At 43.0% G+C, this 14,274-nt stretch overlaps 1 protein-coding gene across 2 annotated transcripts in view; it reads right to left on the reverse strand.

The window, feature by feature from the left end:
• Positions 1–14,274, reverse strand: part of slc8a3 (solute carrier family 8 member 3) — a 90,575-nt gene that overhangs the window by 19,680 nt on the left and 56,621 nt on the right. For both annotated transcript variants that reach the window (XM_079286719.1, XM_079286718.1), the window contains exon 3: positions 11,283–11,389. In XM_079286719.1, the coding sequence (XP_079142845.1) occupies positions 11,283–11,389 (107 nt within the window). The remainder of the gene's footprint in view (positions 1–11,282; positions 11,390–14,274) is intronic.

Consider the following 14,274-nt stretch of genomic DNA (forward strand, 5'->3'; position numbering starts at 1 on the left):
TTACATAATAATCTTTGCTTAAATCCAGTTCTTGCATAGGGAATAGCATCAGTGTGTTTATATGCTAACTCCAAATTGTGGTTCACAATCATGAAATGAACGCACTGTTTATGTTCATTCATATCTCAAGTCAAATCTGACACCAATTTGAACCAAGTCAACGATCAAAAGACAAACACGCAGACGAAGCCACAATGAGGCATTTTTCCCCACCTGCAGCTTGTTTTAAACTTAATTTCATGGTATGTTCTTCTGTTTTGACTAAATTTAGATGTCCACCTAAAATTCTGTGTGTTATCTTGCTTTTGCTCTGGTACATTGTTTTATCCGTTGTTCTCCCTGCTAACGAATGTGGCAATAAATGGCTGAAAGCAACCAGCTAACTTAGCTTAGCATAGCATAAAGACTGGAAAACAAGCAACCAGCAGACTCCAGGACGTGACAGAAATGTGCTGCAACCCATTGTACTCTGAAACTATGATAAACAACATCCTCCAACACGGAAAGCGCATTGGAGTCACCGCCATAAACAAAGCCGACGTCACAGCAACACGGCGGTACACAGTAAGTACAGTTAGCACAGTTGGCTTTTCATCAATTTGTGTCTTTGCGAGCATGTGATAGGCTACGAGCCTGCTCCTCCCGTCTCTTCTAACAGGCTTACTGCGGATACTTCAATTAAAATTTCAGAATTTGAAATGTCATTAAATGTCTTCAAAAGTCGTATTTTTGGCTAATGCCGCTGTGGTAGCTCCGATGTAGATGCTTGTGAAGCTCAGAGACTTGCGTTTTTTGTTTGTCCCAAAATGTCAAACTATTGCTCACCTCTAGGATCGGTTTCATATCTACTTGGTCCACAGCAAACTGAAAACATGACGGCATGTAGGAAAGCATGATATCTGTGTCATGTGAGGGGGAAAATGAACATGGACACTTTTGGCTGCAGCGTAAAATGTTGCTTAACTATCTCGATATCTTCTGAAGTTTTCAAAGTCAACCCACTGTCACCATCCATCCACCATCCTCTTCTTCTGCTCTTCCTAAACTGAGCCATGCTTACAAAACGAGAGCGAGGTCTTCAGGGTCACGTCCCTGAATCGTCTGCCAACAGGCGGCGGGGTTGCGGCTCCTGCAGGGAGCAACAGCTGTTCCCCATCGCTCACTCACCGAGCTTTCACCGCTTCTGTTGCCCAAACGAGGGCAAAGCTCGGCGAGCCTCTGGAAAACCCGATGGTACAAGCACCAGGAGATAGTTAAAACGGCAGGTATTAGCAGATTACTGGCTCCTGTGTGTCATTAGTTTAGGTAATAATGAACTGCTTTGTGGGAGGTTCCATTGTGCCAACGATGCATACGAAGGTATAAGCCCTCATTAAACAAGCCCGACTGAATTCAATTGAATTCAGACCCACGTAGAATGTGTCGTTCGATCTGCAAATGGCTTTTAATCCACATATTTTCAGATTATCGCTTCCTATCTGTCCTTGAGAAGATTGCAGCAGCTCCTTCTCTGCCTGTCTGTTCAAATGGTACAAATACTCACTCTGCATACCTTTCCCAGGGGACTCAGGGTAACAGATGTGTCCTTACATGCCGGTATTGCTGTGGGAGGTTCCACTGTACAATCAAGCAAACGGCAGTGTAATCCAACCCCACCCACCCTTATACAGCACAACGGCTGCTACAGTCGAGGTTTCGGTTTTTAATCAGAGTCAGAACATAAAAACACAAAAAAGGAGGGATAGCGTTTCTGCAAAAGCTAAAGTAGACATTGTCCTCCAGACCGCCCGTCCTGTCCTCCAGACAAACTGACTGAGGTCAAAATGATGCTGAACAATCTAATTCACGGTCTGTTGTGTTGTCCTTTGCTGCCTCGACATTTCTGCACTGTAAATGTTTGAAGCTGAAAGCAGTATGTTTTTTCCTGCTGCCTTAAAGCTGGGGTCGGTAACATTGGAGTAACCAGCACGAGTTGGCAAGATTTACAAAAAGGATCGAACCAAATAAAATCAGCCCAGTTTTGGCAACTCTTTAACAATGAAAGTAGCATTCATAAGCAGCTTAATCAAGCCAGAAAATCTTAATCATAACCAACATCAATGAGCCGGTGCTTGTTAAAGTCCTGCGACAGCCACAGATACCGGACTTCATTCTTTTTAACTTTATTTTTATCGGCGCATTTGATGTATTGAATGCAGTTATCAGTTATCAGCAAATACAAAACGAGCTAAATACTAACCGTCATCATGGTTGTTTTTATTATTGTTAAAAGAAACAACCATGACACTTCTTAACCTATGTGTGTTATGTATTAATCAGCAAGTTTCAATCAATAAAGAATTGTGGCTTCAGAGTTTTTACACTCAAACAATGCATGCTGGGAAGTCTGCCGATGGCTGGTCATGTGCCTTTAGAAACTCAATTCGATCAGTTGATTAAAATTACAGCATTCATTCAACTCATTCAGTCAATTTATGTTCATAACTTCTGAAGTGATCTGACAACAAAAACTAGAATTTTTAAATGTAACTTTCTTGAAATTTGTAAAAAATTGAAGTTAGTGACAAACGATTGATTCCACTGTTGTTGTTGATGTTTTCCAGTGTATACTTCTGTATACTTCACATACAGTACACACGACCTCCTACTTGGATTACAGTGAGATTGCCAAAACCATCGGCGGCTTCACTATGACCCACTGGGAGATCCCCAGTGCCATCTGTAATGACTGGTGGGCTGGCGATAAGAAAATGGGCTCTTTATCTCAGCCCAATTAGGCAGCTAATTGATTCAATACCAGTCATTTAGAGTTCCTCCAGCCTCGGGATTGAGCACTTGAGCCTTTTGAACAGACGTGAGATCCCCAGAGGCGAGGGGAGTGTGTTCGACCCCACAAAGCCTGTAGATTATAATCTGGATGGAAAGAATCTTAACGAGGTAAAAGATTACATCAGGGATAAATCTGACCAAAAATCTTAAATTTATTGATGGTCACAGAGTTTTGTTGCCGGACGACAGATTTAAATTAACGAGCAAACCTATTGGTGTACTGTAGGCAATATGATAAGGTGTACACTGAGGTATCATTTTCAGAGCGGTTAAAGTGGCTATTCTCATAAAATGTCTAAAAAATGCCCATTACAATGTGGACACACACTGAGAATATTTGATTTTGCATTTAAAAAAATTATAAATAATTATCAAAATAGTTTCTGATTCGTTTTTTGTTAATCAGGTAACCTATTTTCTGACTGATCTTTGCAGCTCTAATCATCCTGTTGGCCAAAAACAATCAGCCATATTGGATTTACAGGATGTTCGTATCAATATGATGATGTTCCTGATTTTTCTTATGTTTAAATCACAAGATTAGCTAAAACAGACATTCCCATCAAGTGGATCTCCAGGAGAGTTATGGTTCGAGGAGCCGGGGATTGAGCTGCCAAACTTGTGGCAACAGGACGACCTGCTCTACACACCCATGTGACATTGTTTTTGTAATTTTGATATCGTGTGATTTAAAAATAAAGACAAAGTTCCAGACAGCAAATTTGTCGACAAAACCAACAAATTCATTTTAAACACTTTATCGCACATTTTAGGTTTTACGATGAAGCACGAAAGCTTTATTTTCAGAGTCGTACTATGAACAGTGGTGGACGCTGCCTTTCATTTCTCATGGAGCTAATCCTGCGCCGCCTCTAGCTCTCCGTTTCACTGTTCTGAGGAAGCAAATCACACTTTCCCCTTAAACACGGAGACAACGCCGAAAGGAAGAGATTCATTTGAGGTCAAATCCGGGTTGACTGCTAACAAAGGGATGATAAGCTTGACTTTTAACACAAAAGGCAGGTTCACGAAACTCACTGAGTCAGAGCGATATATGCAGCCCGTGACCTCGGTGAAAGGCAATGGACTGAACTCTAAGTTCATGCTGGGAAACTCTAAGTTCAGCCGTGGTACTGTGTTCGCCTGGTTCCGTCACGACGCAGAAGACCGACTTTATTCACAAGCTAAAGAGTTAAAAGAGGTTGGTGCGGAGGCTCGCGTGAATCCTCAAGTGGTTACTTCAGGTTTCATGTGATTGTAAACTGAACCTCAGAGGGACGCTGCTGCTTTAAAATGTAATCAATATTTAATAATGGTGTTACATGCGAAGCTCCTGCTCTACACAAAGACACACGTACTCATGCAACATAACATAAACAAGAAGAGACGCTTCATAAAATCACACCTAGACGCAGTGCAGAAATAATTTAATCTCAACAGTAGCAACAGGTTGTCAACCGTTATTTAAAACCCCCATAGTCACAGGTTGCATATGTTTATGAGCTGTGAGAAATAACTTTTCCATTTGGATAATTATCACGGGGCTGAATAGCTGCCAACACCGCTACCGCTGCTCTACAACTACGACTTCTGCTTTATTCCAACAATAGCAGCAGCTACTTCTATTCATAATAATGTGTTTTATTTATAGGTGCCTTTCAAGGCACTCAAGGACGCCTTACAGGCACAGTTCAAATGAAGCAGCAATGTATCAAGACATCATAAAATCAAACAAAACGGTAATTTACAATAATATATTAATGACTATGATATCTTTATCAATGCTCGGTGTAGTCGTAGCCACTGGAGACATATTTTAAGAAGGGATGTGAAGGTGAAGACAGGGAGCAGAGCAGCTAAAGGTTCCCCATGATGGTAGTCAGGCGTTCAGGAGGTGAGTTGAAGAGCACAAGAGGATCTGAGAGTACGGAAAGGTGTCTAAGAAGAAGTTTTTAGATTGTTGTGTTTTGAAATTTTAGGTCTGCAGTTGTGTCTCTAAATGATTGAAAGTCATTTTGGTCTAAAATCATTTACAATGTTACAAACCTGGTCCAATACCTGTTCTATTTCTACAGGAGCATTTCAGATCAAAGGCCTTTACACACCGGGAACGCTACGAATATACAATTCGAAGAAATAGTCGCTTGTAAATATCATATGTCTGGGCTTTTATTGTGAAAGGTAAGAACAGAAGGAGTTGATCTGGGTTTTGGGTCATTGCAGAAAATAAGCTTTGTGGCAGATAAACATTTATGATTCCGTTACATTTTGTTCAGCAAGATAATCTTCACAAATGAACACCACTTTTATGTTTTTTGAATCATGAAGGCAATCGCCAGAAGTAAAAAGCTAACATTAGGCTATATATGAACTATATAAATTGCTCCCGTAGCTGAGCCTACGGTATGATAGAATCTGAACTGTAAGTCGCTTTGGATAAAAGCGACTGCTAAATAACTGTAATGTAATGACCTACACCACGGTCACATGAGCGCGAGTATAAACACAGTGAGCTGGACTCGTCGGCGTGGTCAAGTTTAGAAATCTCATTTAGCCACTTGTTAGCAACCGCCTTTCTTAAGACATGTAGAAGCTTACAAAATTTGCGTGGGGCATTTACTCATTAAAATCTTTTAAGCTTGTTAACCACAGACCTTATTTCAGGCTTCTAACAAAAAAAACCCATTCATAAAAACCCATTTTCTTCGAGATGAGGGAAACAGAACTGCAAAAATGCTGACTCATTTCAGGATTTAGGACTCAATCCTGCAGCGCTCTTCGACGCAACTCAATCCCTTCTGCGCGATGTGATTGGTTGATGCCTCCTGGCGCAAAATCTCAGAAAAATCAACCTTCTTCAGAACAGTCCTGAATTTGCATTCCATGTGGAAGTATACATGCCAGAAACTACAATTTGAAAAGATATATTGACGTGCGAATTAATCACACAAAGAAAAGTAAAAAACACCCCCGCCGTGTAAAGGCCTTTAGAGTTTGTTTTCAATGAAGTCTGAAGTGATCCATACAAACTTCATCTACTGGAGTTCAGAGTTGCTTTGGCTCACCATCCCTCCACAATATGACTCACAGCTCATTTGGAGGTAATGGATATATGTGTGTGTGTGTGTGTGTGTGTGTGTGTGTGTGTGTGTGTGTGTGTGTGTGTGTGTGAGAGAGAGAGAGAGATGAGGACTGTGAGGACCCAGTCAAGCTCAAACAACAGCATGTGAAGTGCCCTTAGATGCCACGAAAGCTCACTCTGAGCAAGGAGGCTGACGGGTGGCACATTTCCCCACGCTAGGCATGATTTGAATGGAAAGTGGCAGGGTGGGGGACGGATTACCGCGGGGGGGGGGGCATTAATCCTACAGCCACGCACGCATGCGCTAACACACTGACACATGTGGACACGCGCACGTGTTAATAAAACACTTCCAGAATTCTCACTGTCACGTTGCTTCTCGTTCAGTTTCATATGCACGCGCGGATAGAAACACACTGCGGTGCACGAGGCCTCGCAACGCGATGTTAACGCACCGCCGTACAAGAATGGTGATGCTGCCAACGACTGCTTTGTAGCACACTTTTTGCTTTAGACACTCGTTCCTCCCTCTCCTCTTTTTTTTCCGCATTCTGTCCATTCTTGACACGTTTTCAGCACAAGTGTGTGTACTTCAGACCTTGCCATGAGAATATTCAGCCTCAGGAAGAAGACTCATCATTTATTTACTGCATCCTATTCTGCTTAATATCCCTTACTCAGAACAAACTACAAAAATAAGTACCGGGTCATTCAGCACCGAGCAGAAATGCCAAACGTTCACTTCGTTCAGCTTCTCAGATGTGAGGATTTGTGGTTTGTCCTGACATACTATTATACTATTACACTGTTATCAAGTGAATCCTTTTGGGTTTTGTGAATCTTTTTATGATAGTTGTCCAATCAGGGTCAAAGACATATTGTCGTGTATATTATAATATTTCTTCAGGGAGTGCAGTTGGTGATAGTGTGGGCTCCTCGGTAGCTCTGACAGCTCGGGGCGGGGCTTAGCGAGGGGTCAAATGACTCTGCAGTGGTCACAGGTATTTATCACCTCCATCTGCAGTGACGGAAACATGACACCCGGGAGGACACGCTAATTTTCACCCCTTTTCCGTCGTGATGCTATGTGACGCACGTCGGAAGTCTTTCCGCTTTTCTAAGAATGACTCTGGTTTAGTTTAAATAAACCCTTTTAGTCACCGAGTTAGATATGAAAAGAAACCGCCGTTATATGTGCTCCTCACAGACTCCGCTGAGAGTAAAACACACGACTCAAACTCAACAGAAACAAAATATAACTCATCAAAATCGTTTTTTGCTGGCCTCTATACTGTTCCAACAACCACCAACTCTAGTTTGAGAGTTTGAAAGACAAACTGAATGAGATAAAAAAAAAAGAAGTAACCACTGCAACATTCTGTTCTCTGGGGTCATTTGTGACGACGAACGTGACCCACCAGCGAATGGCATACTGAGAAAGGAGTCTATCGATTATTTGTGTCTGTCTTTTCGTTGTTTGAAAAGAAAAATGTGTATACGTGTTCATTTTGGTGGAAAGCGGGTCTTCGTTTAGCTGACTGATGTCAAGTGAGAGTGGAAATGTGGGCACCTGCCCAAATGAACCAAAATAATCAAAGAAATGTCTCACCGCTTGAATACAACTCTTCAAACTCATCATGGCAGGGACAGAATAAAGTCCTGTACTGCCATGTGCAGACTTGGAAGTGCCTCTCACTCTGGCTCTGCAGTGATGTGTTGCAGCAGCAGCAGCAGCAGCAGTAGTTGAGTGGCCACCTCACCAGAGGTGCTAATGGTATTGACCACTTCAGTATGTTAGAGAAGGGCATAGCTGGAGCCGGCAGTAAACAACTCCAGACTGACAGGTCGGGGTGACTGTTGGCTTGATTGCTTTCATTACTCACACACTGTCCAAAGTCAGACCTGTCGCCTTAGGACCCGCTCACATCTGCCAGCTTCTGCTATCAGCATCCCAACAAATCTGTAAAAAGTTACAAAAAGTGATGCAACTGCTTGTAATACATAAAAAAAACATCAGAGAGTTAAAGTGAGATCTGAGAATTATTTTGGTGCTTCTATTTCGGTCATCTATAATAGAGAAATAATCTGTAAAAAAAAACAAGTCTTTTGCTGCGAAAGGCTGCGACGGAAAACGGAGCAAGGCTGTTGAATAAGAAAAGAAAAGCCAAATAAAACAAAGACTCATCGAATATTCATCAATTCTGCTCCTCCACTCCGGCTTTAATAAGGAGAAAAACAAACCCAATCAGCCCCCCATCAGCGGTTATGAACAACAATATAATCGCCACATTATATATGAAAAGTGAGAAATGATCATATCATTCACATCGCTGCGATCCAGCAGCACCTACTGTGGCAACAGGAGAATATATTTAACCCCTCTGCTAAACACCGGCTTGCCTTTTCTATCATTTTGAATTCAAGCAATTTCATCAGCACGAGCACATTCATAAAAGATGATCCTGCTTGTGAAATAATGCAGAAAAGCTTTTTCATTACCTCCTCATCAAGTATGGATCACACATTTATTACCCTTGATCAAACATTCATTACCTCCTGCATTAAAAGAAGAAAGTCCACATATTACTCATCGTCAACACTGTCTGCACTTTCATTAGCGGCACAGTTCTGTTGTCATCTTTCTGGTATCAGAATGAGAAACATTCTGATCAGATTGTGCAATAAATATGCACAAATACGCCGACAAGGAAACGGGTGCAAAGGTGCTTCACTGTGTCCCGCTCCATGATGACAGAGAAAAACAACCTCAACTGGATGTAGTTTGAAATCCAGTGTTCCGTATGTTTGTTACGTCTACATATGCAGGAATCCCAGGATGCTCTGAGCTCCTGGAGCCAGAAATAACACACACACACACACACACACACACAAGGCTTCACTTTCTTTTCCCGGTCAGGGTATGACCTCAACAAAGAAGCTTTGTTTTTGATCTCTTCAGACTAAACCTGGCCATTGGCATGTGTCATCCTTAGCTCCAGCCGTCGTTACCTATCTCCATCTCTCCCTCCGTCGGAGCAGATACCGCTCTCTTCCTACGCTTCCTCTACACCTATTCTGTCTGTAACAATCCTGACTCGTGTTCGGTGCACTGAACTCAACAATCCCGCTGCAGAAACCTGCGACGGCTGCCTGGAATGAAGAATGGCATGTGTGTTTTCATTGTATGGTTCTTTTTTTCTTTTTCTTTTTTTTGTGAGTGACTGTTTCACTCGTTAAATGTGGACTGAAAAATATTTCTGGAGGATTTTCGGGGTTACTCGGGTGAGACTGCAGGCCTAATCAACCAGTAACCACTGGATATATGTTCTCACAAGGGCAGGAAAATCTCCTCCTGGAAGAATCCAGAACACACTTACATTCTCAAATCTGAATGTTAAATATGAGGCTCCAGCTAGCAGACAGCTTATGTAGCTTAGTTTGTCAAGGCAGCAGCCACCGGGGGTCTGAAAGGCGAAGCCAATTTGGAAGAGCCTTAAACTAGCATTCTTTCTGTTGACCAGCAGGGGGCGACTCCTCTAATTGCAAAAAGAAGTCTGATTGTATAGAAGTCTATGAGAAAATCACCATACGTCTCATTTGATTTATTCCCTCAGTAAACATTGTAAACATGAGTTTATGTTCTCAATCGCCAGTTTCAAGTCTCCTTCAAAACAGAATGATGTTCATTTCGTAAATTATATTCCCATTAAGAGTAAAATAGATAAAGCAGGGTGTGCTTTAGGGCGGGGCTACCTTCTGATTGACAGGTCACTATAACGATGTTGTCCGGTCTGGGAGTTGTCCTGGTTCTCGTCTTACAACTTTAATCCTTTCACAGCGTGTTTTCAGTTCATGAAAGATTTTAGGTCACCTAAAGCGTTGTACGTAGCTCCACCCTGTGTATCACTTCTGGTTGCAAATGAACAAGATGGCGACGGCCAAGATGACAAAAGGCCAAAAAACCAATGGCTGACGTCACGGTGAGTACGTCCACCACAGTCTTTGAGTTTAGCACAAACACTGAAAACAAGAGGAACAGCCTTTGCTTTAAGGTTACGTGTTGTTGTTTGAAATAAATAGTTCATGAAGATGGCAACCAACATCATAAGACATTTTGAATGCAATTGTGCATTTGTCTGAGTACATATGCATTCGTTGACATTCAATGTTACGTTGTAGACATTTAGTTTAGCTCCTGTTCAGAGAACAACTCAGTTTGACATCCGAGTTCACTGATATTACAAACAGCTAAAAATAGCCTTCGTGTGTGTTTACCAGTGTGTGTGTGTGTGGGAAAAATCTGCACCGAAGCAGGAAGAAAATTTAAAAAAAAAGAAAACCGAGAAGCATCATAGAGCAGCAGAGGGGTGTTTGGAGTGATGCAGCTGTCACTCATAAACACCTGCATAGTAACTCCTCTTCATCATGACTCTTACTCTGAGAACACAGGGCGCGACTCAGACAGCGTTGCCAGACCCAATAACATTCTGCACCCTCCGCACCAGCCCGTGAGCCTCTCCCGTCCCCCGGCCTTGAGCACGGTTAGATAACACCGCATTAGATAACACCGCATTAGATAACGGTGCGCAAAAAGCCTGTTGGCGTCTTTCAGCAGACATTAGCAACAACAAGAAAACAAACAAAACTTATGATGAAAACTTACTCTGATTTGAATACCTCCGCGTCCTACTTTTTTATTTCTATATCCACCTTGCAGCAAAAAAAGACGCCTAAAGACAAGCTCGGTGTGCAGTGGAATACAACCGTAACAATACATGACCTCAATGTGAGCCGCGCAAGATACCATCAGGAAAAGGAGCTTGTTCAGAAAGTTAGACTTTCAAACAGTCCTGTGAGCTACACGGAAAAGTAAATCAATAATCTCATTTCACCAACAGCAATCTGCTTGTATTTTCCACCCAAGCAGGCGCATACTTAAAAATAGCTCCTAGACTCTGCATTTAGGTAAAACGTGTCTTCACATAATAATGGCTGTGCTTGCTCCGTGGAGATGGTAAATGATAGCAGCTCCTAGACTCCCTGTTCTCTTTTTATGCAGATGAAGACGTCGTCTGGGGAGACTGTCATCGTGATGGTGATGGAGCGTTTGTGGTTTACGTTTTCGGTGTAATGCGAAAGCGTGGCGGTGAGACGGAGAGTCCTCGGGCGCACGGCGGTGTGTGTGGAAGTAGAGGGAGGCGGTGGTGGATACAGCAGAGTGAAAGTTCAGGTAAAAGAAGTGGAGAGAGATGAGACAAAGAGGCCTGGGGAGGGACGGAGGCTACTAACAGCGAGAGGAAAGACACTGACGTGTGAGAGCGAGAGACAGAGAAAGTGATCAGAGAAGAAGAAACGGGTTCAGTTACCGCACCTTTCTGCAGACTCATGTCTACCATGCGAGGCTCGGCCAGCTCCAGGAAGAAGTTCTTGTTTTTCTCATACTCCTCATCGTCAATAATTTTCACGTGAATGAGTTTGCTGCAGGAGGAATAACAGGAGGGGGGGGGGGGGGCAGGAAGGGGGTGTTGAAAGGAGAGGGACAGAGAAGGACAGGAAGGGGGGAAAGGGAGAGACAATAAGAGAAAGGTTAATTTGCGATGGAGGGACACAGGAAGTGCACTGTAAGTAGGATTAATAATCAGCATGGAAGAAAGGTTAGGAGGTGAAAGGTCAGCTTGCCGTGGACCGGGCCTGTCCGTCACCGCCTGAGCTCACTGGCTGCCGCGGGCATCATGACAACCGCATTTATCACGGAGGGCGAAAAAGCACTCGATGGCAGTGAGGATAAAAGAACACAATGGACTGAAAACAGCAGCATGTAATCAATCAGGTTGTAAAATGTGTAAACGGACATTTCACAAGGGCAAAAAGGTGAGCGGACGATAAATGAAAGAAACTGTCGCTGTCTAAATCGATTTTTATGGCTCGATGTTTCAGTGAGAACACTTTCAATGAGACGGCTGGCTGGACACTGCGAGGACTCCCCGCCTCTCGAGGCACAGACGAGGCAGATAAGAGAGAAGCAGCTTATTGCTGAGTTTATTGCTCCGGTTTGAGGAGAACACCCCTTTAATGAAGTCAAATGTCTGGAGGGGTGAGGCATTTTCTCTGGGAAAGAGCTGCGTGTGACATCATCTCACAGAAACAGCTCAATATGGCACCTCAGCCCCGGCGGCGCTCTCGCCACTGATCGCCCTAATTGATCTTTTTAAAGAGTTATTGACCGAGTGCAGGCAGTTAAGTGGTCAGTAGGTACCCATATGTCTCCGCGCCTCGCCATATCGCAGGGGGAACTCCTCGAGGAATAGCCGCGTTGAATTCAATTGGACTCGTGCAAAGGACAACAAACCGACAATGCTCAAGACAAGCCATGACACTCGCTGCACCCGCTCGCTTAGGCCTCAGAAAGCATTCCCTGCAAGCAGCAGACGAGTCAACAATAGTCGACAGCGGCGCAGCTAGCCCTGAAATAGGGATGACATACTTTGTTACGTGTCTGACATCTCATGGGAGGACTCTTTTCCTCCTCATCCAAGCAAAAACCCAATTTCTACGCATGTTATTTAGGGAGAGTATTTGGAAAGCAGGGGTTCAGCTCATAAAATAAGTGGCACTGCAGCATTCATAATGGATAGCTGGTCGTGTATCACGTATCGAGTCAAAAGGCAGCTCGTTCTCTGACGTCCCGCTGATGTGCTTCCAGCACCGTGACATATAGCGCGGCTTGTGCCAGTCAAAGCCCTGACACACACACACACACACACACACACACACACACACACACACACACACATCACAAACTGTCTGCTGTCATACACTGTCATGCACAAACACTGCACACACCATGTGTATAAAACATTTAATCCGAGCATCTCTAGAGGAATTAAAACGCATTTCTTTCGCTGCAGTAATGCATAGTTAAATCCCTTTTCATGGCCGGAGTACATGTAGTTGTGGATGTGAATCATGCGACTATAAGATCCTGTTAGCACACTACAGACAGCAGAACAATCTGTCTCTCTTTCTCTCTCTTCATATCCCACCGGCAGGGCTTTCCTCAGATTGCTGGGCGAGATATCTGCAGTGCTGGAAGGGCGCCTTGTTTTTTTTCACCAGAAATGAGAGAGGAGGAAGCACTGGAGTCTAATGGACAAGTGGGATCTGGCAAAGACACGCCGCCTGGCTGTGGTTGGGTACAGCGCGAAGGCTTGACATGCATGCAGGCACGGAGACAACACACGTCTCCTTGTAAATGACTGCACCACCAAGCAGCCACGTGCTTACCAACATGGCCGATTAACCTGAGGGGGAAATAAAGCTGCCCTTTTCCCTTTTTGTGCAGTGTGCAGTTTTGTTTTTGCTGTGTGCTAATTTGATTAAAACTGACGGCCTACCATTTTGTTGCACACCCTCTTTAAACCTGCAATCATGGAATGTATTTGGCCAATTTAGGGCAGCACAGCAAACCATAAAAACAAAATATAATCACCTTATTGTATGCTACTTAAGGTATTGTTTGCAGTATTGTGTGTCGTTGTGTCTGTATTTGCAGAGACTCTGCCCTCTGCCTGTATTCTCTCTTTTCTTATTATTTTGCTGTGGTTGGGATGTTTTTGGACTGCAAAGAGCTTTTGGGCCCCACAGGGTGTGAAGAGCACAGGGTGTGTAGCCCGTTCCCATCCCAAGTCGCGACTGTCACGCATCCGATACCGAGGCACCCTTCAGCATCAATGATATAAAGCGGTGGCGTCTGACGACCAATGGGTTTCTTCTCTCGACAAGTTGCAATTTCTTGTTACAATGCAGTTTTGAAAAAATAAAACACATTGGAACATTCAAATGTGTTGTTTAATTTCTTTCCTTCTGTACAATTTTCTTGAAACAATACATTAAATCTCAAAATCAAATAGTATAATTAATTTAATTAAAATTAAAGACATTACTTAAATAAACTAATGGTCTTAAGTAGCAATAAATAATGTTATATTAGTGATTTGTTTATATATGCTTATGTATGTTGAACTTAAAATAGTTATTTCATTAAACTTACACTAAAGAAAATAAATAATTCAAGTGAACTAATGATTTTTTAGTAAAGATTACTAATCTTAAATTTGTCTACTGCATTCATTAAGGTTCTATGTTAACACAACTAGATCTGTTTAGTTCCTCCGTTTGTAAAAAGTCAAATGGTTTGAGGCAACGGGTTTCCACGCGGTTTTCTAGTAAAGTCAACTAGTTCGGGCTAACAGTATGTTTTGGCGTAAAATCTGTCGAGACTGACAAGCTGAGCACACCTGCAAACCGAGCAAGCAGTCGTGCCTTTCAACCACCCAAGAGGCAGTAAGTGATTAAGGGGCCCC

The sequence above is a fragment of the Melanostigma gelatinosum genome (genome assembly GCF_949748355.1).
Source record: "Melanostigma gelatinosum genome assembly, chromosome: 16".
Taxonomy (NCBI): Eukaryota; Metazoa; Chordata; class Actinopteri; order Perciformes; family Zoarcidae; genus Melanostigma; species Melanostigma gelatinosum.